Source organism: Giraffa tippelskirchi, chromosome 12 (assembly GCF_054371585.1).
Source record: "Giraffa tippelskirchi isolate mGirTip1 chromosome 12, T2T-mGirTip1v1.2.pri, whole genome shotgun sequence".
Taxonomy (NCBI): domain Eukaryota; kingdom Metazoa; phylum Chordata; class Mammalia; order Artiodactyla; family Giraffidae; genus Giraffa; species Giraffa tippelskirchi.
The window spans coordinates 72,503,545-72,526,346 of record NC_137286.1 but is presented as its reverse complement, the minus strand read 5'-3'; the positions used below and the strand labels follow the sequence as shown (position 1 = coordinate 72,526,346).

At 55.1% G+C, this 22,802-nt stretch overlaps 3 protein-coding genes and 1 long non-coding RNA gene across 4 annotated transcripts in view; 3 read left to right on the top strand and 1 right to left on the bottom strand.

Moving 5' to 3' along the window:
• Window positions 1-15,128, bottom strand: part of LOC145529713 (uncharacterized) — a 40,579-nt gene extending 25,451 nt beyond the window's left edge. Inside the window, exons 1-2 of the long non-coding RNA XR_014071303.1 lie at window positions 14,893-15,128; window positions 7,247-7,358 (exon numbers count right to left, since the gene is read on the bottom strand). This is a non-coding gene — a long non-coding RNA (uncharacterized LOC145529713). The remainder of the gene's footprint in view (window positions 1-7,246; window positions 7,359-14,892) is intronic.
• LOC145529643 (uncharacterized) lies at window positions 3,397-5,295 on the top strand. Its single transcript, XM_081550241.1, has 3 exons — window positions 3,397-3,582; window positions 3,982-4,294; window positions 4,545-5,295. Exons 1-3 carry the CDS (start codon window positions 3,448-3,450, stop codon window positions 5,171-5,173), a joined length of 1,077 nt encoding a protein of 358 aa, XP_081406367.1. The 5' UTR covers window positions 3,397-3,447; the 3' UTR covers window positions 5,174-5,295.
• Window positions 11,044-12,851, top strand: LOC145529630 (uncharacterized). The gene is made up of 3 exons (XM_081550225.1): window positions 11,044-11,236; window positions 11,636-11,948; window positions 12,199-12,851. Exons 1-3 carry the CDS (start codon window positions 11,102-11,104, stop codon window positions 12,825-12,827), a joined length of 1,077 nt encoding a protein of 358 aa, XP_081406351.1. The 5' UTR covers window positions 11,044-11,101; the 3' UTR covers window positions 12,828-12,851.
• Window positions 15,129-18,708: 3,580 nt separating the features above from the next.
• LOC145529660 (uncharacterized) lies at window positions 18,709-20,502 on the top strand. The gene is made up of 3 exons (XM_081550259.1): window positions 18,709-18,882; window positions 19,282-19,594; window positions 19,845-20,502. The coding sequence occupies exons 1-3, from the start codon at window positions 18,748-18,750 to the stop codon at window positions 20,471-20,473; spliced, it is 1,077 nt and encodes a 358-aa protein (XP_081406385.1). The 5' UTR covers window positions 18,709-18,747; the 3' UTR covers window positions 20,474-20,502.
• Window positions 20,503-22,802: the final 2,300 nt, after the last annotated feature.

Sequence of the window (22,802 nt, the reverse complement as noted above, 5' to 3'; positions counted from 1 at the left end):
AAAATTATCCAGTAAAGGCAAACCGTACTTTTTAATGAGGCCAATGTCACAGAAAAAAAAAAAAAAAAGCTTCACAATGAACTGCTCAAGGAAGCTACTAAATAAACTTTCAGAAAAGTTAAGTAGTTTTTTTTTTTTTTTTAATAGGGTGACGGAGAGCTATACCTTTCCCATCTATGTGAATTTAGGTTTAAACTAGATTTCCCTTGGCTATTATATACGACAAAAAAAACCCCACATCACCCCCTTTCACTCCCCCCACCCCCCAAAAGTGTTTTAGTCTATTGAGTTTTTGTGTCCTCAGTTGTGTCTGATTCACGGCAACTCACGAACTCTACACAGCCAGGCTCTTCCGTCCATGGAATTCAGGGCAATTTTTTTCTGTCACAGTAAATGCCCACCCTGGGTGATCCAAAGGCAAGGGCTCAGAGGCTCCTGAGAGTCTAATTCCTTTCAGCTGAGCACAGAGCTGGCTCCTCACTGGGATGCCTGTGGCCTGGGGCTCCCAGAGGGGAGAGCAGCACTCGCCCCACCGTGTGGCCACTGCTGGAAGTGCAGGCTGCTCCTCACTCCCCCTTGACAGTGTCCCTGAGGGCGGAACAGTGGGAATCTACTCAAGGTGGAAATGCAAACTCCCATGCAACCAAACTTCCCACAAGGTCTCCAAAACCACTCAGGAACAGGGAATTGGAAACTGCAGGGCATGACATGAATGGAGATGGAGACTGGACACCTTACACCGAGTTCACTTCCAGTTATCCCTAGACAAAGTTTCCATGAAAACTTGTCACAAATCTAGAAGAACAATGAGCAGAAACTGGACACGTGCTTTGAGTCTTCACACACAAAACTAAAAGGCAGTCCACAAAACAACCCAGAGAATACAGTGGACTTTGCAAAATCAAAGATATCTACTGTGGGAAAGACCTCATTACAAAAGCAAAAGACAGGTCATACATCGCGAGACGAATGAGTGGAAACACAAAGCTTCTCAAGGATGTGTCTCCAAACAGACAAAGAACACCAACACAACAAGCCTGTGAAAACTAGGGAAAGGTCTGAAGGGACACCAGACTGAGGAAGACACACACAGAGTATCCCGGATGATGTCCAGCACTGAGGGCCTGAAGAAACAACAGTCTAGTTGCACTCCCTCAGGCCTGTGTGACCCTGGATGAGGCCTCTGTTTCCCGGTGGCTCTGAGAGATGGACAGGGAGGAAGGGGAAGAGAAATCACTTGCATTTCTAATACTCACAGCAAAGTCTTCCAATGAGAAGGGAATTATCACCCCCACTGACAATGCCATTCACTGAAGTGATACCCACGAGTCCATCTAACCCAGAAGGGAAGGAAGGACCTGTTCTCACAAAACGGCGAGAGATGGAAGAAGGAAGATCAAGCCCACACCAATCACTGGAAAGAGAAGCTGTGCTCAGGGCTTGAAAGAATTCCTATTGGGAAAATGATGTCACAGCCCCACAAGGCAATCCACAGCTTCGATGCTATTCCTCCCCAAATGCCAATGCATTGTCGCACCGAACAAAGAATTGCAAAAGGGGTTACGGAAACAGAAAAGAGCCTAAATTGTCAATACAATCCGACGAAAAAGCCCCGATACGGACATCCAAGGTTGTGTGAGAGGAAATTAGACGACCAAACTAGGATCCTCAGGAGAGTATCGGAGAAGGCGATGGCGACCCACGCCAGTACTCTTGCCTGGAAAATGCCCTGGACGGAGGAGCCTGGTAGGCTGCAGGCCATGGGGTCGCGCAGAGTCAGACACGACTGAAGTGACTTAGCCGCAGCGGCAGCAGCAGGACAGTATGCTATTGGGAATACAACAACACACACAGATCCAGATCGATGGAATAAAGTTGAGGGTCCAGAAACAAACCCCGGCATCCATGGTCAACTCATCTCTGACACAGAAGGGGAGAATATCCAAATGGGAACAAGAAAGCCTCTTCAATAAATGGCCATGGGAAAACCAGACAGCTACATCTGAAGAACGCTATTGGTTTTGATCTCACACCACCTCAATATCGGGGAAAAACCTCACCCTAAAGACTGATGTCATGAGATAGCTAGAAAGAAGCGTAGGTCAAAGGCTCCTTAACATCAGAGTCTCCTTGCCATTTGCTGGGCGGAGGTAGAAATGGGTCTCTTCAAGTAAGGGAAAGAGGGAAACGAAGTACACCAATGGGTTTCCATCCAATGGAACCTCTTCACAACAGAGAAGCTAAGCATTCACACATGCAAAAGATAGGAAACGGAACATGAGAGACTCCTTGCAAGTGGTGTATCTGAGAAGGGGTTCATATGGAAAGAGACGAAGAATGCACAGCACTCAGATTCCAAGAAACACCACCACCACCCTTGACCCTTCCCCCATGACCAACTCCGACCTAAAGCCTTTCTCTCCCTCTAACCCATCCCTAAAACATAACCCTCATCTAATCATATACATGTGCATTCCTAGCATCCATCCATCCACACACGAGAGAGAAAGAGGAAGACACAGACTGAATCGAGAAAGGAAAAGAGAGGGACACAGCCAGAGAGAGACACGGAACCAAAGAGAGGAAAGGAGTCGATGGTCCAGACTTTTCATCAATCTGTCTCGAAGGTAGAAGCAATGACAGCGCCCATCCACCCCAGAAGGGGGAAAAGGACGGAAGGTTTGGAGAGGAAAAGACAAGAACGCAGGGAGCCCTTAGAAGCTCAGCCACCCGCAGAAGCCGAGCTGGGACACTTGAACAGAATCTCAATGGAAACAGAGGACCAGAAAGTTGGCTACTCTTTTCTATAAGAGAGGGAGACCTTCGAGTCTTCCTTTTGGGCCTCCAACTTGGATGCGGGGTCTCAAAACAGTCAGGAGGGGCGGTGCCTTTTCCTGGGTACCACGGCGCATCCAGGCCTCGTTCTGCCCCATTCTGTGCTGTATCAGCCCTGGATGGAGTCTTTCTTTCTGAAGTCTCGGCGCACAAGCTCCACGTGATATCGGCCCCAGGTGGAGAGGCACGGAGCTGCTCGTAGGCCGACAGACCTAGGAAACAGATGGGAGAATGACCCCCACTCTGCAGATGGAGAGACTGGGGAAACCCTGAGGGGCATATGCTTGTCCAGGGCCACACCACTTATGAGAAGAAGGAGCCTGGTCTGAGAGCAGCGGGGTCCTCGGAGCTCAGGCCCTGGCTGCACCCAGGCCTCCCCAGGGCTGTGGGCTGGGCTGTGTGGCTGTCACTGTGCCTGCACATGGCCTAAGGGGGGTGGTCGAGCAGTCAGAAACCCAGAGATTCCCTTGGGAAGTTTTGGGGAAGGGACCTCAGCACGAACCCCAGGAAATGATGTCACCTGCCGGCAACAGAACCCAACAGAACCCGCAACCCGGGTATCCAGGCCTCCAGAGCGGAGAGGAGCCCCCAGCCAGATCTCTTGCTGCCAGGATGTTCTGCTGTTTGCCCCTGCCCAGAGGCCGGGGCCTCAGGAGAGCTCACAGGCAGTGTGCGTGGGCACCCTGTCGACGTTGGCTCAGGGCACCCCCGAGAGGCCTCTGGCCCTCTGCCCGGAGAAACAGAAAGGTAACACGGGGAGCCCCAGGCCGGGCCAGGCCACCTCTCCCATGCCACCCGGAAACACCGGGTCCTTTGCCTGTGTGTGTGGATGCGGGTTTCTCGGGGTGTGTCTCCCTCAAGGAAGCCCAGGCGGATGTGGGGTCAGAAGCCTGCGGACAAGTTGTGTCCACACCCCAGGGGAGAGCAGGCTGGCTGGGATGGGGAGAGTGCGGGCAGCGCCGGCCGCCCAGGCTGACCTCACACCCTCAGGTGGGTCTCTTTCCTCCCGGGTGGGGATCTGAGCAGACACACGTCTCTGACCCTTCTGGGAAGAGAAGTTCGAGCAGGCAGAAGCAGCGGCTCCACTGGCCAGGCCCAGCTCGGAAAACTCCCAGCACGGCTGGCTGACGGTCACTGTCGTTGCAGAGCTTCCCACGTGATGAGGCCGAGGACGGGGACACCCCGTCCACCTCCCAAAGGGAGGGGTCGGAGCACCAGCCCCCCGCCCGTGAGGCCCAGTGCAGGCTCCAGGTGAGCGTGCCCACGGAGGCATCAGCCCCACCGGGGGCGAAGCGGAGGCGGGGAAGGCCTGCTGCCGAGACACCGCCCAGGATACACCCGGCGGCCCAGTCTGAGGCTGCCACGGAGCTCAGCACACCCGGCTCCGACCCAGAGTCCCGAGAACCCCGGCCTCTGAGGCAGCAGGAGGACCTGGAGCCCAGCACGCCAGAGCACAGAGGTGAGGACGCTGGGGCTGGTGCACGGGAGTGTGTGGGGAGGGGGTGCTGAGCTACACAGGGACGAGTCCCCGAAAGATGCTGCTGGGCCTGCAGCAAGCGCTGGCCTCACGCCCCCACCCCCATCTTGCACACTTCAGTCCCAAAAGACATCCGACCCTGGGTATTCTTTGGGAATCTCTTGGAAGCTTTCTGTCCCGGGATACGCACATGCCAAGGCTGGCCTGTGGGCAAACTTTGCTTCTCCCCCAGCTCTAGCACTGGCCTCCAACTGGAACCAGGCTCCACTTCCCAGACCTGTGCCTACAGAGGTGGTGGCTCCAGGTGCAGGACCCAGGGATCCACCGAGGGCAGATGGAGAACCGAGACTTGCCCTCGCAGAGACACCAGGCCAGCTGGGTACTGGCCAGCACACCGGGCAGATCGCATCTCCGTGCCTGCAGGACCCCCAGCCCCAGGCACTGATGTCCCACCCCCTCAGCCAGAACCTCCACCTCCACGTGCACCTGTACCTGCTCGGGCTTTGGCAGGAGAACCCGAGGCAGAGGAGGAGTCACCGCCTCGGCAGGGAGAGCCTGCCCTGGCTCCCGCGCAACACCCAGACGCCGACGATGACTCACCCGCCCCTGCAGGAAGAACGAGCCCCCGCTCTGGACAGAGACCCAGAGCCCTTGCCGGAAACACCATGTCCAGGGGAGCGGTCGGCTCTGCAGCCTCCATCCCTGTCTGCTCACCGTGGACGCCGGCAACTCGGTCTGCCCCCAGGGGACATGGAGTTCCTTTCCCCTGAACTGCTTTGCATTTGGTTTGTTTCCACCTTTCTGGTGATGTTTTACTTTTTGTATGGTTTCGTCTATTTTTGTTGGTTAAGTTGGGATTAGTAAACTTTTTCATCATTGTTGCAATTTGGGAACACTGTTGTGTAACTCTGGTGATACTGTGTTACCATCACCACTCTGTAGTTTCAGACCCGTTCGATCTTTATGCCCCACCCGCCAACAAAGCCTGGGTTCAAGGCAAGCAGGCCCTGTTCATCCCTCCCCCCGATCCTGACCACAATTTCATCTTTTCTTTCTGCATTCCTTCCTATATTCTTGGTGTCCCCAATCAATGACTCTCAGTGAAATGACTGAAGGAGTTTTTTTCGGACTCTCCACCTACTGTAAGACTCCATTGGAGAGTTCTCATTTTTATGTCATTTGAACTAGCCTTTGATAGCTGAAAGGACGGTGTACGTCCTTTCAAGATATCATGTGCCAAACGAAGCCCTTTTGGCAAATGCCATCATTATCTCCAGGCAGGCATTGCTGTTTGAAGGGTGACATCTCAGCCAGAAGGCAGAGGCTGAGCTCCTCTTGTTGCACCAGCTCCCAAAAGAAGCCAAGAAAGGGAGCTGGAACAACAAACCACCCCAACGCCCAGGAAAGCGTTCTTCATGACAGAAGGCTAGCAAATGACCCAACAACCTTGTGGCCCAGAACCCCTCTAGAAAAATCACTGTTCCATACAAAAGAGAAACACATGGGAAGTTCCAAGGAGAGGCAATGCCCATGGCCAGTGTACTTTAGAGACGGCCTGACCGCTCCGGGGAAGACACGCACCGACGGAACCCCTTGGGAAACAGCAGTGAGAGTCCTCACCGTCGTAAGGGTTTCCTCTGGGGACAACCTGCCCTGGGCACCACATGAGGGAGCAGACCGGCTTCTCTTCCTCTGCCCCCACACCATTCACTCATGAAGGCAGCTCAGCTGTTCTCATGCCCTGCCTGTCTGCCTGCCTGCCTGCCTGCCTGGCTCATCCGTGAGCTGTGACCACCTCCAGGGCAGGACTCCACCTTCTCCTCTCTGTGTACCGTGAATCTGCACACAGTGGGCTTTCAGAACCTTAGGAGACTTGAGCCATTCCCACTCGAGCCAGAACCCTCCCCAGGAAGGAAAACAGCTGTGGAGTCATTTTGGCCCCAGCACCGGTTCCCAAACCCTGGCGGCTCCTAAAGCCTCTACGGTGTGAAGAGGGAGGTCCCTTTTGACAGAGCTTTCTGGCTGTCAGATCGAAGCTGTTGTTTCACTGTCAGCTGTGTCTCTGCCGTTGCAGCCAGGTGGGCCACGCTGCTCCAAAGGAGCTCACAAGCTGAGTGGCAAGGGAGGTATTGAGAGGACAGGGATGGCTACAACGTGCTGCAAACTGAGTGAGGGTCCCCACAATCCTCAGCAAAGGTCTGTGGTGTGCAAGTGGGGAGTAGAGGGCCCCCAAGTTCCAAAGGAAGGGAGGTACTCGGGAGATAAAGCCCTTGGCTGCTGTGGTAGCAGCTGCAGATGGCAGCTCGTCCACAGTGCACTTCGAATGAGGTCATATGAGCGGGACTCTGGAAATGGCTCCGAAATCCAGAGAAAGGGGTCAGGGTATGTGGGAATCCGGCGGGGGTGGGGGGTGGATGAAGGAAGGTGTCCTTCCTCTCTCCAGTGCAATTTGGTTTGGTGAGTCTCAAAGCTACCAGATGGCACTTCCCAAGTCAGGCCCCCGCAGGAATCAGGGTGGGCTGCGTGCCTCGGCCCCTGCCACAGGGACAAGCCACACCAGTGGCCTCCCTGAGCTCAAATGGCCGGATCTGGGGGTTCCGTCTGGGTGCACACCTCCTGGCTGTGGCCAAGTTCCCCCCTTCTCTGAGCACCAGCTTCATCATCCTCTCGAATGAGGACATCGATTGCTACCTTGGCACGTTACTCTCTTCATCCTGTGAAGACTCATTAGGCTTAGCCTACAATTACTAGCTGGCCCGAAGAGATATTTCCTGAATCCAGATTAAGCTGGAGTCTCCCAGGCTCATCTGGCATGTCTTCCCTGAAGTCTGCCAAAACCCACACCCTTGCATTTCCAGGGACTCCCCTTAGCCGGCTGGGCAGAAAACCCAGCATGGTTCAAACAAGCTGACAGACAAGCGGGAGAGGACTCACGGGCAGACGGCCTCCCTCAGGTCTCGGGTGGAGCTCTGGGACCACAGCAGCAACGGGCCATCCCAGCCCCTGGGCTCAGCAGCGCCCTCATTCTCAGGCCGGCGGCTCTGCCCTGAGGGGAGCAGGAAGGTCACCAACTGCTGCAGGCGGACCTCAAGCCCCTCCCACTGCTGGAGCCTGACCTCCCCCGGCCCCACCCCTTCCCCTACCCCAGCAGGACGAGAGCTCGTCTTCCCCTGGCTTCCAACGTGAGGCCCGGCCCTGGGCCCCGATTGGGCACTGCCCCAGTCCGGAGCCAATCACAGTGGCCAGGGAGCTGGAACGCACCGATTGGCCAGGGCCAGGTCATGTGACCATGCTCCCCAGGAAACACAAATATTACCAAGATACCCTAACAAACCAATGAACAAAATTATCCAGTAAAGGCAAACCGTACTTTTTAATGAGGCCAATGTCACAGAAAAAAAAAAAAAAAAGCTTCACAATGAACTGCTCAAGGAAGCTACTAAATAAACTTTCAGAAAAGTTAAGTAGTTTTTTTTTTTTTTTTAATAGGGTGACGGAGAGCTATACCTTTCCCATCTATGTGAATTTAGGTTTAAACTAGATTTCCCTTGGCTATTATATACGACAAAAAAAACCCCACATCACCCCCTTTCACTCCCCCCACCCCCCAAAAGTGTTTTAGTCTATTGAGTTTTTGTGTCCTCAGTTGTGTCTGATTCACGGCAACTCACGAACTCTACACAGCCAGGCTCTTCCGTCCATGGAATTCAGGGCAATTTTTTTCTGTCACAGTAAATGCCCACCCTGGGTGATCCAAAGGCAAGGGCTCAGAGGCTCCTGAGAGTCTAATTCCTTTCAGCTGAGCACAGAGCTGGCTCCTCACTGGGATGCCTGTGGCCTGGGGCTCCCAGAGGGGAGAGCAGCACTCGCCCCACCGTGTGGCCACTGCTGGAAGTGCAGGCTGCTCCTCACTCCCCCTTGACAGTGTCCCTGAGGGCGGAACAGTGGGAATCTACTCAAGGTGGAAATGCAAACTCCCATGCAACCAAACTTCCCACAAGGTCTCCAAAACCACTCAGGAACAGGGAATTGGAAACTGCAGGGCATGACATGAATGGAGATGGAGACTGGACACCTTACACCGAGTTCACTTCCAGTTATCCCTAGACAAAGTTTCCATGAAAACTTGTCACAAATCTAGAAGAACAATGAGCAGAAACTGGACACGTGCTTTGAGTCTTCACACACAAAACTAAAAGGCAGTCCACAAAACAACCCAGAGAATACAGTGGACTTTGCAAAATCAAAGATATCTACTGTGGGAAAGACCTCATTACAAAAGCAAAAGACAGGTCATACATCGCGAGACGAATGAGTGGAAACACAAAGCTTCTCAAGGATGTGTCTCCAAACAGACAAAGAACACCAACACAACAAGCCTGTGAAAACTAGGGAAAGGTCTGAAGGGACACCAGACTGAGGAAGACACACACAGAGTATCCCGGATGATGTCCAGCACTGAGGGCCTGAAGAAACAACAGTCTAGTTGCACTCCCTCAGGCCTGTGTGACCCTGGATGAGGCCTCTGTTTCCCGGTGGCTCTGAGAGATGGACAGGGAGGAAGGGGAAGAGAAATCACTTGCATTTCTAATACTCACAGCAAAGTCTTCCAATGAGAAGGGAATTATCACCCCCACTGACAATGCCATTCACTGAAGTGATACCCACGAGTCCATCTAACCCAGAAGGGAAGGAAGGACCTGTTCTCACAAAACGGCGAGAGATGGAAGAAGGAAGATCAAGCCCACACCAATCACTGGAAAGAGAAGCTGTGCTCAGGGCTTGAAAGAATTCCTATTGGGAAAATGATGTCACAGCCCCACAAGGCAATCCACAGCTTCGATGCTATTCCTCCCCAAATGCCAATGCATTGTCGCACCGAACAAAGAATTGCAAAAGGGGTTACGGAAACAGAAAAGAGCCTAAATTGTCAATACAATCCGACGAAAAAGCCCCGATACGGACATCCAAGGTTGTGTGAGAGGAAATTAGACGACCAAACTAGGATCCTCAGGAGAGTATCGGAGAAGGCGATGGCGACCCACGCCAGTACTCTTGCCTGGAAAATGCCCTGGACGGAGGAGCCTGGTAGGCTGCAGGCCATGGGGTCGCGCAGAGTCAGACACGACTGAAGTGACTTAGCCGCAGCGGCAGCAGCAGGACAGTATGCTATTGGGAATACAACAACACACACAGATCCAGATCGATGGAATAAAGTTGAGGGTCCAGAAACAAACCCCGGCATCCATGGTCAACTCATCTCTGACACAGAAGGGGAGAATATCCAAATGGGAACAAGAAAGCCTCTTCAATAAATGGCCATGGGAAAACCAGACAGCTACATCTGAAGAACGCTATTGGTTTTGATCTCACACCACCTCAATATCGGGGAAAAACCTCACCCTAAAGACTGATGTCATGAGATAGCTAGAAAGAAGCGTAGGTCAAAGGCTCCTTAACATCAGAGTCTCCTTGCCATTTGCTGGGCGGAGGTAGAAATGGGTCTCTTCAAGTAAGGGAAAGAGGGAAACGAAGTACACCAATGGGTTTCCATCCAATGGAACCTCTTCACAACAGAGAAGCTAATCATTCACACATGCAAAAGATAGGAAACGGAACATGAGAGACTCCTTGCAAGTGGTGTATCTGAGAAGGGGTTCATATGGAAAGAGACGAAGAATGCACAGCACTCAGATTCCAAGAAACACCACCACCACCCTTGACCCTTCCCCCATGACCAACTCCGACCTAAAGCGTTTCTCTCCCTCTAACCCATCCCTAAAACATAACCCTCATCTAATCATATACATGTGCATTCCTAGCATCCATCCATCCACACACGAGAGAGAAAGAGGAAGACACAGACTGAATCGAGAAAGGAAAAGAGAGGGACACAGCCAGAGAGAGACACGGAACCAAAGAGAGGAAAGGAGTCGATGGTCCAGACTTTTCATCAATCTGTCTCGAAGGTAGAAGCAATGACAGCGCCCATCCACCCCAGAAGGGGGAAAAGGACGGAAGGTTTGGAGAGGAAAAGACAAGAACGCAGGGAGCCATTAGAAGCTCAGCCACCCGCAGAAGCCGAGCTGGGACACTTGAACAGAATCTCAATGGAAACAGAGGACCAGAAAGTTGGCTACTCTTTTCTATAAGAGAGGGAGACCTTCGAGTCTTCCTTTCGGGCCTCCAACTTGGATGCGGGGTCTCAAAACAGTCAGGAGGGGCGGTGCCTTTTCCTGGGTACCACGGCGCATCCAGGCCTCGTTCTGCCCCATTCTGTGCTGTGTCAGCCCTGGATGGAGTCTTTCTTTCTGAAGTCTCGGCTCACAAGCTCCACGTGATATCGGCCCCAGGTGGAGAGGCACGGAGCTGCTCGTAGGCCGACAGACCTAGGAAACAGATGGGAGAATGACCCCCACTCTGCAGATGGAGAGGCTGGGGAAACCCTGAGGGGCATATGCTTGTCCAGGGCCACACCACTTATGAGAAGAAGGAGCCTGGTCTGAGAGCAGCGGGGTCCTCGGAGCTCAGGCCCTGGCTGCACCCAGGCCTCCCCAGGGCTGTGGGCTGGGCTGTGTGGCTGTCACTGTGCCTGCACATGGCCTAAGGGGGGTGGTCGAGCAGTCAGAAACCCAGAGATTCCCTTGGGAAGTTTTGGGGAAGGGACCTCAGCACGAACCCCAGGAAATGATGTCACCTGCCGGCAACAGAACCCAACAGAACCCGCAACCCGGGTATCCAGGCCTCCAGAGCGGAGAGGAGCCCCCAGCCAGATCTCTTGCTGCCAGGATGTTCTGCTGTTTGCCCCTGCCCAGAGGCCGGGGCCTCAGGAGAGCTCACAGGCAGTGTGCGTGGGCACCCTGTCGACGTTGGCTCAGGGCACCCCCGAGAGGCCTCTGGCCCTCTGCCCGGAGAAACAGAAAGGTAACACGGGGAGCCCCAGGCCGGGCCAGGCCACCTCTCCCATGCCACCCGGAAACACCGGGTCCTTTGCCTGTGTGTGTGGATGCGGGTTTCTCGGGGTGTGTCTCCCTCAAGGAAGCCCAGGCGGATGTGGGGTCAGAAGCCTGCGGACAAGTTGTGTCCACACCCCAGGGGAGAGCAGGCTGGCTGGGATGGGGAGAGTGCGGGCAGCGCCGGCCGCCCAGGCTGACCTCACACCCTCAGGTGGGTCTCTTTCCTCCCGGGTGGGGATCTGAGCAGACACACGTCTCTGACCCATCTGGGAAGAGAAGTTCGAGCAGGCAGAAGCAGCGGCTCCACTGGCCAGGCCCAGCTCGGAAAACTCCCAGCACGGCTGGCTGACGGTCACTGTCGTTGCAGAGCTTCCCACGTGATGAGGCCGAGGACGGGGACACCCCGTCCACCTCCCGGAGGGAGGGGTCGGAGCACCACCCCCCCGCCCGTGAGGCCCAGTGCAGGCTCCAGGTGAGCGTGCCCACGGAGGCATCAGCCCCACCGGGGGCGAAGCGGAGGCGGGGAAGGCCTGCTGCCGAGACACCGCCCAGGATACACCCGGCGGCCCAGTCTGAGGCTGCCACGGAGCTCAGCACACCCGGCTCCGACCCAGAGTCCCGAGAACCCCGGCCTCTGAGGCAGCAGGAGGACCTGGAGCCCAGCACGCCAGAGCACAGAGGTGAGGACGCTGGGGCTGGTGCACGGGAGTGTGTGGGGAGGGGGTGCTGAGCTACACAGGGACGAGTCCCCGAAAGATGCTGCTGGGCCTGCAGCAAGCGCTGGCCTCACACCCCCACCCCCATCTTGCACACTTCAGTCCCAAAAGACATCCGACCCTGGGTATTCTTTGGGAATCTCTTGGAAGCTTTCTGTCCCGGGATACGCACATGCCAAGGCTGGCCTGTGGGCAAACTTTGCTTCTCCCCCAGCTCTAGCACTGGCCTCCAACTGGAACCAGGCTCCACTTCCCAGACCTGTGCCTACAGAGGTGGTGGCTCCAGGTGCAGGACCCAGGGATCCACCGAGGGCAGATGGAGAACCGAGACTTGCCCTCGCAGAGACACCAGGCCAGCTGGGTACTGGCCAGCACACCGGGCAGATCGCATCTCCGTGCCTGCAGGACCCCCAGCCCCAGGCACTGATGTCCCACCCCCTCAGCCAGAACCTCCACCTCCACGTGCACCTGTACCTGCTCGGGCTTTGGCAGGAGAACCCGAGGCAGAGGAGGAGTCACCGCCTCGGCAGGGAGAGCCTGCCCTGGCTCCCGCGCAACACCCAGACGCCGACGATGACTCACCCGCCCCTGCAGGAAGAACGAGCCCCCGCTCTGGACAGAGACCCAGAGCCCTTGCCGGAAACACCACGTCCAGGGGAGCGGTCGGCTCTGCAGCCTCCATCCCTGTCTGCTCACCGTGGACGCCGGCAACTCGGTCTGCCCCCAGGGGACATGGAGTTCCTTTCCCCTGAACTGCTTTGCATTTGGTTTGTTTCCACCTTTCTGGTGATGTTTTACTTTTTGTATGGTTTCGTCTATTTTTGTTGGTTAAGTTGGGATTAGTAAACTTTTTCATCATTGTTGCAATTTGGGAACACTGTTGTGTAACTCTGGTGATACTGTGTTACCATCACCACTCTGTAGTTTCAGACCCGTTCGATCTTTATGCCCCACCCGCCAACAAAGCTTGGGTTCAAGGCAAGCAGGCCCTGTTCATCCCTCCCCCCGATCCTGACCACAATTTCATCTTTTCTTTCTGCATTCCTTCCTATATTCTTGGTGTCCCCAATCAATGACTCTCAGTGAAATGACTGAAGGAGTTTTTTTCGGACTCTCCACCTACTGTAAGACTCCATTGGAGAGTTCTCATTTTTATGTCATTTGAACTAGCCTTTGATAGCTGAAAGGACGGTGTACGTCCTTTCAAGATATCATGTGCCAAACGAAGCCCTTTTGGCAAATGCCATCATTATCTCCAGGCAGGCATTGCTGTTTGAAGGGTGACATCTCAGCCAGAAGGCAGAGGCTGAGCTCCTCTTGTTGCACCAGCTCCCAAAAGAAGCCAAGAAAGGGAGCTGGAACAACAAACCACCCCAACGCCCAGGAAAGCGTTCTTCACGACAGAAGGCTAGCAAATGACCCAACAACCTTGTGGCCCAGAACCCCTCTAGAAAAATCACTGTTCCATACAAAAGAGAAACACATGGGAAGTTCCAAGGAGAGGCAATGCCCATGGCCAGTGTACTTTAGAGACCGCCTGACCGCTCCGGGGAAGACACGCACCGACGGAACCCCTTGGGAAACAGCAGTGAGAGTCCTCACCGTCGTAAGGGTTTCCTCTGGGGACAACCTGCCCTGGGCACCACATGAGGGAGCAGACCGGCTTCTCTTCCTCTGCCCCCACACCATTCACTCATGAAGGCAGCTCAGCTGTTCTCATGCCCTGCCTGCCTGCCTGCCTGCCTGGCTCATCCGTGAGCTGTGACCACCTCCAGGGCAGGACTCCACCTTCTCCTCTCTGTGTACCGTGAATCTGCACACAGTGGGCTTTCAGAACCTTAGGAGACTTGAGCCATTCCCACTCGAGCCAGAACCCTCCCCAGGAAGGAAAACAGCTGTGGAGTCATTTTGGCCCCAGCACCGGTTCCCAAACCCTGGCGGCTCCTACAGCCTCTACGGTGTGAAGAGGGAGGTCCCTTTTGACAGAGCTTTCCGGCTGTCGGATCGAAGCTGTTGTTTCACTGTCAGCTGTGTCTCTGCCGTTGCAGCCAGGTGGGCCACGCTGCTCCAAAGGAGCTCACAAGCTGAGTGGCAAGGGAGGTATTGAGAGGACAGGGATGGCTACAACGTGCTGCAAACTGAGTGAGGGTCCCCACAATCCTCAGCAAAGGTCTGTGGTGTGCAAGTGGGGAGTAGAGGGCCCCCAAGTTCCAAAGGAAGGGAGGTACTCGGGAGATAAAGCCCTTGGCTGCTGTGGTAGCAGCTGCAGATGGCAGCTCGTCCACAGTGCACTTCGAATGAGGTCATATGAGCGGGACTCTGGAAATGGCTCCGAAATCCAGAGAAAGGGGTCAGGGTATGTGGGAATCCGGCGGGGGTGGGGGGTGGATGAAGGAAGGTGTCCTTCCTCTCTCCAGTGCAATTTGGTTTGGTGAGTCTCAAAGCTACCAGATGGCACTTCCCAAGTCAGGCCCCCGCAGGAATCAGGGTGGGCTGCGTGCCTCGGCCCCTGCCACAGGGACAAGCCACACCAGTGGCCTCCCTGAGCTCAAATGGCCGGATCTGGGGGTTCCGTCTGGGTGCACACCTCCTTGCTGTGGCCAAGTTCCCCCCTTCTCTGAGCACCAGCTTCATCATCCTCTCGAATGAGGACATCGATTGCTACCTTGGCACGTTACTCTCTTCATCCTGTGAAGACTCATTAGGCTTAGCCTACAATTACTAGCTGGCCCGAAGAGATATTTCCTGAATCCAGATTAAGCTGGAGTCTCCCAGGCTCATCTGGCATGTCTTCCCTGAAGTCTGCCAAAACCCACACCCTTGCATTTCCAGGGACTCCCCTTAGCCGGCTGGGCAGAAAACCCAGCATGGTTCAAACAAGCTGACAGACAAGCGGGAGAGGACTCACGGGCAGACGGCCTCCCTCAGGTCTCGGGTGGAGCTCTGGGACCACAGCAGCAACGGGCCATCCCAGCCCCTGGGCTCAGCAGCGCCCTCATTCTCAGGCCGGCGGCTCTGCCCTGAGGGGAGCAGGAAGGTCACCAACTGCTGCAGGCGGACCTCAAGCCCCTCCCACTGCTGGAGCCTGACCTCCCCCGGCCCCACCCCTTCCCCTACCCCAGCAGGACGAGAGCTCGTCTTCCCCTGGCTTCCAACGTGAGGCCCGGCCCTGGGCACCGATTTGGCACTGCCCCAGTCCGGAGCCAATCACAGTGGCCAGGGAGCTGGAACGCACCGATTGGCCAGGGCCAGGTCATGTGACCATGCTCCCCAGGAAACACAAATATTACCAAGATACCCTAACAAACCAATGAACAAAATTATCCAGTAAAGGCAAACCGTACTTTTTAATGAGGCCAATGTCACAGAAAAAAAAAAAAAAAATGCTTCACAATGAACTGCTCAAGGAAGCTACTAAATAAACTTTCAGAAAAGTTAAGTCGTTTTTTTTTTTTTTTAATAGGGTGACGGAGAGCTATACCTTTCCCATCTATGTGAATTTAGGTTTAAACTAGATTTCCCTTGGCTATTATATACGACAAAAAAAACCCCATATCACCCCCTTTCACTCCCCCCACCCCCCAAAAGTGTTTTAGTCTATTGAGTTTTTGTGTCCTCAGTTGTGTCTGATTCACGGCAACTCACGAACTCTACACAGCCAGGCTCTTCCGTCCATGGAATTCAGGGCAATTTTTTTCTGTCACAGTAAATGCCCACCCTGGGTGATCCAAAGGCAAGGGCTCAGAGGCTCCTGAGAGTCTAACTCCTTTCAGCTGAGCACAGAGCTGGCTCCTCACTGGGATGCCTGTGGCCTGGGGCTCCCAGAGGGGAGAGCAGCACTCGCCCCACCGTGTGGTCACTGCTGGAAGTGCAGGCTGCTCCTCACTCCCCCTTGACAGTGTCCCTGAGGGCGGAACAGTGGGAATCTACTCAAGGTGGAAATGCAAACTCCCATGCAACCAAACTTCCCACAAGGTCTCCAAAACCACTCAGGAACAGGGAATTGGAAACTGCAGGGCATGACATGAATGGAGATGGAGACTTGACACCTTACACCGAGTTCACTTCCAGTTATCCCTAGACAAAGTTTCCATGAAAACTTGTCACAAATCTAGAAGAACAATGAGCAGAAACCGGACACGTGCTTTGAGTCTTCACACACAAAACTAAAAGGCAGTCCACAAAACAACCCAGAGAATACAGTGGACTTTGCAAAATCAAAGATATCTACTGTGGGAAAGACCTCATTACAAAAGCAAAAGACAGGTCATACATCGCGAGACGAATGAGTGGAAACACAAAGCTTCTCAAGGATGTGTCTCCAAACAGACAAAGAACACCAACACAACAAGCCTGTGAAAACTAGGGAAAGGTCTGAAGGGACACCAGACTGAGGAAGACACACACAGAGTATCCCGGATGATGTCCAGCACTGAGGGCCTGAAGAAACAACAGTCTAGTTGCACTCCCTCAGGCCTGTGTGACCCTGGATGAGGCCTCTGTTTCCCGGTGGCTCTGAGAGATGGACAGGGAGGAAGGGGAAGAGAAATCACTTGCATTTCTAATACTCACAGCAAAGTCTTCCAATGAGAAGGGAATTATCACCCCCACTGACAATGCCATTCACTGAAGTGATACCCACGAGTCCATCTAACCCAGAAGGGAAGGAAGGACCTGTTCTCACAAAACGGCGAGAGATGGAAGAAGGAAGATCAAGCCCACACCAATCACTGGAAAGAGAAGCTGTGCTCAGGGCTTGAAAGAATTCCTATTGGGAAAATGATGTCACAGCCCCACAAGGCAATCCACAGCTTCGATGCTATTCCTCCCCAAATGCCAATGCATTGTCGCACCGAACAAAGAATTGCAAAAGGGGTTACGGAAACAGAAAAGAGCCTAAATTGTCAATACAATCCGACGAAAAAGCCCCGATACGGACATCCAAGGTTGTGTGAGAGGAAATTAGACGACCAAACTAGGATCCTCAGGAGAGTATCGGAGAAGGCGATGGCGACCCACGCCAGTACTCTTGCCTGGAAAATGCCCTGGACGGAGGAGCCTGGTAGGCTGCAGGCCATGGGGTCGCGCAGAGTCAGACACGACTGAAGTGACTTAGCCGCAGCGGCAGCAGCAGGACAGTATGCTATTGGGAATACAACAACACACACAGATCCAGATCGATGGAATAAAGTTGAGGGTCCAGAAACAAACCCCGGCATCCATGGTCAACTCATCTCTGACACAGAAGGGGAGAATATCCAAATGGGAACAAGAAAGCCTCTTCAATAAATGGCCATGGGAAAACCAGACAGCTACATCTGAAGAACGCTATTGGTTTTGATCTCACACCACCTCAATATCGGGGAAAAACCTCACCCTAAAGACTGATGTCATGAGATAGCTAGAAAGAAGCATAGGTCAAAGGCTCCTTAACATCAGAGTCTCCTTGCCATTTGCTGGGCGGAGGTAGAAATGGGTCTCTTCAAGTAAGGGAAAGAGGGAAACGAAGTACACCAATGGGTTTCCATCCAATGGAACCTCTTCACAACAGAGAAGCTAAGCATTCACACATGCAAAAGATAGGAAACGGAACATGAGAGACTCCTTGCAAGTGGTGTATCTGAGAAGGGGTTCATATGGAAAGAGACGAAGAATGCACAGCACTCAGATTCCAAGAAACACCACCACCACCCTTGACCCTTCCCCCATGACCAACTCCGACCTAAAGCCTTTCTCTCCCTCTAACCCATCCCTAAAACATAACCCTCATCTAATCATATACATGTGCATTCCTAGCATCCATCCATCCACACACGAGAGAGAAAGAGGAAGACACAGACTGAATCGAGAAAGGAAAAGAGAGGGACACAGCCAGAGAGAGACACGGAACCAAAGAGAGGAAAGGAGTCGATGGTCCAGACTTTTCATCAATCTGTCTCGAAGGTAGAAGCAATGACAGCGCCCATCCACCCCAGAAGGGGGAAAAGGACGGAAGGTTTGGAGAGGAAAAGACAAGAACGCAGGGAGCCCTTAGAAGCTCAGCCACCCGCAGAAGCCGAGCTGGGACACTTGAACAGAATCTCAATGGAAACAGAGGACCAGAAAGTTGGCTACTCTTTTCTATAAGAGAGGGAGACCTTCGAGTCTTCCTTTCGGGCCTCCAACTTGGATGCGGGGTCTCAAAACAGTCAGGAGGGGCGGTGCCTTTTCCTGGGTACCACGGCGCATCCAGGCCTCGTTCTGCCCCATTCTGTGCTGTATCAGCCCTGGATGGAGTCTTTCTTTCTGAAGTCTCGGCGCACAAGCTCCACGTGATATCGGCCCCAGGTGGAGAGGCACGGAGCTGCTCGTAGGCCGACAGACCTAGGAAACAGATGGGAGAATGACCCCCACTCTGCAGATGGAGAGACTGGGGAAACCCTGAGGGGCATATGCTTGTCCAGGGCCACACCACTTATGAGAAGAAGGAGCCTGGTCTGAGAGCAGCGGGGTCCTCGGAGCTCAGGCCCTGGCTGCACCCAGGCCTCCCCAGGGCTGTGGGCTGGGCTGTGTGGCTGTCACTGTGCCTGCACATGGCCTAAGGGGGGTGGTCGAGCAGTCAGAAACCCAGAGATTCCCTTGGGAAGTTTTGGGGAAGGGACCTCAGCACGAACCCCAGGAAATGATGTCACCTGCCGGCAACAGAACCCAACAGAACCCGCAACCCGGGTATCCAGGCCTCCAGAGCGGAGAGGAGCCCCCAGCCAGATCTCTTGCTGCCAGGATGTTCTGCTGTTTGCCCCTGCCCAGAGGCCGGGGCCTCAGGAGAGCTCACAGGCAGTGTGCGTGGGCACCCTGTCGACGTTGGCTCAGGGCACCCCCGAGAGGCCTCTGGCCCTCTGCCCGGAGAAACAGAAAGGTAACACGGGGAGCCCCAGGCCGGGCCAGGCCACCTCTCCCATGCCACCCGGAAACACCGGGTCCTTTGCCTGTGTGTGTGGATGCGGGTTTCTCGGGGTGTGTCTCCCTCAAGGAAGCCCAGGCGGGTGTGGGGTCAGAAGCCTGCGGACCAGTTGTGTCCACACCCCAGGGGAGAGCAGGCTGGCTGGGATGGGGAGAGTGCGGGCAGCGCCGGCCGCCCAGGCTGACCTCACACCCTCAGGTGGGTCTCTTTCCTCCCGGGTGGGGATCTGAGCAGACACACGTCTCTGACCCTTCTGGGAAGAGAAGTTCGAGCAGGCAGAAGCAGCGGCTCCACTGGCCAGGCCCAGCTCGGAAAACTCCCAGCACGGCTGGCTGACGGTCACTGTCGTTGCAGAGCTTCCCACGTGATGAGGCCGAGGACGGGGACACCCCGTCCACCTCCCGGAGGGAGGGGTCGGAGCACCAGCCCCCCGCCCGTGAGGCCCAGTGCAGGCTCCAGGTGAGCGTGCCCACGGAGGCATCAGCCCCACCGGGGGCGAAGCGGAGGCGGGGAAGGCCTGCTGCCGAGACACCGCCCAGGATACACCCGGCGGCCCAGTCTGAGGCTGCCACGGAGCTCAGCACACCCGGCTCCGACCCAGAGTCCCGAGAACCCCGGCCTCTGAGGCAGCAGGAGGACCTGGAGCCCAGCACGCCAGAGCACAGAGGTGAGGACGCTGGGGCTGGTGCACGGGAGTGTGTGGGGAGGGGGTGCTGAGCTACACAGGGACGAGTCCCCGAAAGATGCTGCTGGGCCTGCAGCAAGCGCTGGCCTCACACCCCCACCCCCATCTTGCACACTTCAGTCCCGAAAGACATCCGACCCTGGGTATTCTTTGGGAATCTCTTGGAAGCTTTCTGTCCCGGGATACGCACATGCCAAGGCTGGCCTGTGGGCAAACTTTGCTTCTCCCCCAGCTCTAGCACTGGCCTCCAACTGGAACCAGGCTCCACTTCCCAGACCTGTGCCTACAGAGGTGGTGGCTCCAGGTGCAGGACCCAGGGATCCACCGAGGGCAGATGGAGAACCGAGACTTGCCCTCGCAGAGACACCAGGCCAGCTGGGTACTGGCCAGCACACCGGGCAGATCGCATCTCCGTGCCTGCAGGACCCCCAGCCCCAGGCACTGATGTCCCACCCCCTCAGCCAGAACCTCCACCTCCACGTGCACCTGTACCTGCTCGGGCTTTGGCAGGAGAACCCGAGGCAGAGGAGGAGTCACCGCCTCGGCAGGGAGAGCCTGCCCTGGCTCCCGCGCAACACCCAGTCGCCGACGATGACTCACCCGCCCCTGCAGGAAGAACGAGCCCCCGCTCTGGACAGAGACCCAGAGCCCTTGCCGGAAACACCACGTCCAGGGGAGCGGTCGGCTCTGCAGCCTCCATCCCTGTCTGCTCACCGTGGACGCCGGCAACTCGGTCTGCCCCCAGGGGACATGGAGTTTCTTTCCCCTGAACTGCTTTGCATTTGGTTTGTTTCCACCTTTCTGGTGATGTTTTACTTTTTGTATGGTTTCGTCTATTTTTGTTGGTTAATTTGGGATTAGTAAACTTTTTCATCATTGTTGCAATTTGGGAACACTGTTGTGTAACTCTGGTGATACTGTGTTACCATCACCACTCTGTAGTTTCAGACCCGTTCGATCTTTATGCCCCACCCGCCAACAAAGCCTGGGTTCAAGGCAAGCAGGCCCTGTTCATCCCTCCCCCCGATCCTGACCACAATTTCATCTTTTCTTTCTGCATTCCTTCCTATATTCTTGGTGTCCCCAATCAATGACTCTCAGTGAAATGACTGAAGGAGTTTTTTTCGGACTCTCCACCTACTGTAAGACTCCATTGGAGAGTTCTCATTTTTATGTCATTTGAACTAGCCTTTGATAGCTGAAAGGACGGTGTACGTCCTTTCAAGATATCATGTGCCAAACGAAGCCCTTTTGGCAAATGCCATCATTATCTCCAGGCAGGCATTGCTGTTTGAAGGGTGACATCTCAGCCAGAAGGCAGAGGCTGAGCTCCTCTTGTTGCACCAGCTCCCAAAAGAAGCCAAGAAAGGGAGCTGGAACAACAAACCACCCCAACGCCCAGGAAAGCGTTCTTCACGACAGAAGGCTAGCAAATGACCCAACAACCTTGTGGCCCAGAACCCCTCTAGAAAAATCACTGTTCCATACAAAAGAGAAACACATGGGAAGTTCCAAGGAGAGGCAATGCCCATGGCCAGTGTACTTTAGAGACGGCCTGACCGCTCCGGGGAAGACACGCACCGACGGAACCCCTTGGGAAACAGCAGTGAGAGTCCTCACCGTCGTAAGGGTTTCCTCTGGGGACAACCTGCCCTGGGCACCACATGAGGGAGCAGACCGGCTTCTCTTCCTCTGCCCCCACACCATTCACTCATGAAGGCAGCTCAGCTGTTCTCATGCCCTGCCTGCCTGCCTGCCTGCCTGGCTCATCCGTGAGCTGTGACCACCTCCAGGGCAGGACTCCACCTTCTCCTCTCTGTGTACCGTGAATCTGCACACAGTGGGCTTTCAGAACCTTAGGAGACTTGAGCCATTCCCACTCGAGCCAGAACCCTCCCCAGGAAGGAAAACAGCTGTGGAGTCATTTTGGCCCCAGCACCGGTTCCCAAACCCTGGCGGCTCCTACAGCCTCTACGGTGTGAAGAGGGAGGTCCCTTTTGACAGAGCTTTCCGGCTGTCAGATCGAAGCTGTTGTTTCACTGTCAGCTGTGTCTCTGCCGTTGCAGCCAGGTGGGCCACGCTGCTCCAAAGGAGCTCACAAGCTGAGTGGCAAGGGAGGTATTGAGAGGACAGGGATGGCTACAACGTGCTGCAAACTGAGTGAGGGTCCCCACAATCCTCAGCAAAGGTCTGTGGTGTGCAAGTGGGGAGTAGAGGGCCCCCAAGTTCCAAAGGAAGGGAGGTACTCGGGAGATAAAGCCCTTGGCTGCTGTGGTAGCAGCTGCAGATGGCAGCTCGTCCACAGTGCACTTCGAATGAGGTCATATGAGCGGGACTCTGGAAATGGCTCCGAAATCCAGAGAAAGGGGTCAGGGTATGTGGGAATCCGGCGGGGGTGGGGGGTGGATGAAGGAAGGTGTCCTTCCTCTCTCCAGTGCAATTTGGTTTGGTGAGTCTCAAAGCTACCAGATGGCACTTCCCAAGTCAGGCCCCCGCAGGAATCAGGGTGGGCTGCGTGCCTCGGCCCCTGCCACAGGGACAAGCCACACCAGTGGCCTCCCTGAGCTCAAATGGCCGGATCTGGGGGTTCCGTCTGGGTGCACACCTCCTGGCTGTGGCCAAGTTCCCCCCTTCTCTGAGCACCAGCTTCATCATCCTCTCGAATGAGGACATCGATTGCTACCTTGGCACGTTACTCTCTTCATCCTGTGAAGACTCATTAGGCTTAGCCTACAATTACTAGCTGGCCCGAAGAGATATTTCCTGAATCCAGATTAAGCTGGAGTCTCCCAGGCTCATCTGGCATGTCTTCCCTGAAGTCTGCCAAAACCCACACCCTTGCATTTCCAGGGACTCCCCTTAGCCGGCTGGGCAGAAAACCCAGCATGGTTCAAACAAGCTGACAGACAAGCGGGAGAGGACTCACGGGCAGACGGCCTCCCTCAGGTCTCGGGTGGAGCTCTGGGACCACAGCAGCAACGGGCCATCCCAGCCCCTGGGCTCAGCAGCGCCCTCATTCTCAGGCCGGCGGCTCTGCCCTGAGGGGAGCAGGAAGGTCACCAACTGCCGCAGGCGGACCTCAAGCCCCTCCCACTGCTGGAGCCTGACCTCCCCCGGCCCCACCCCTTCCCCTACCCCAGCAGGACGAGAGCTCGTCTTCCCCTGGCTTCCAACGTGAGGCCCGGCCCTG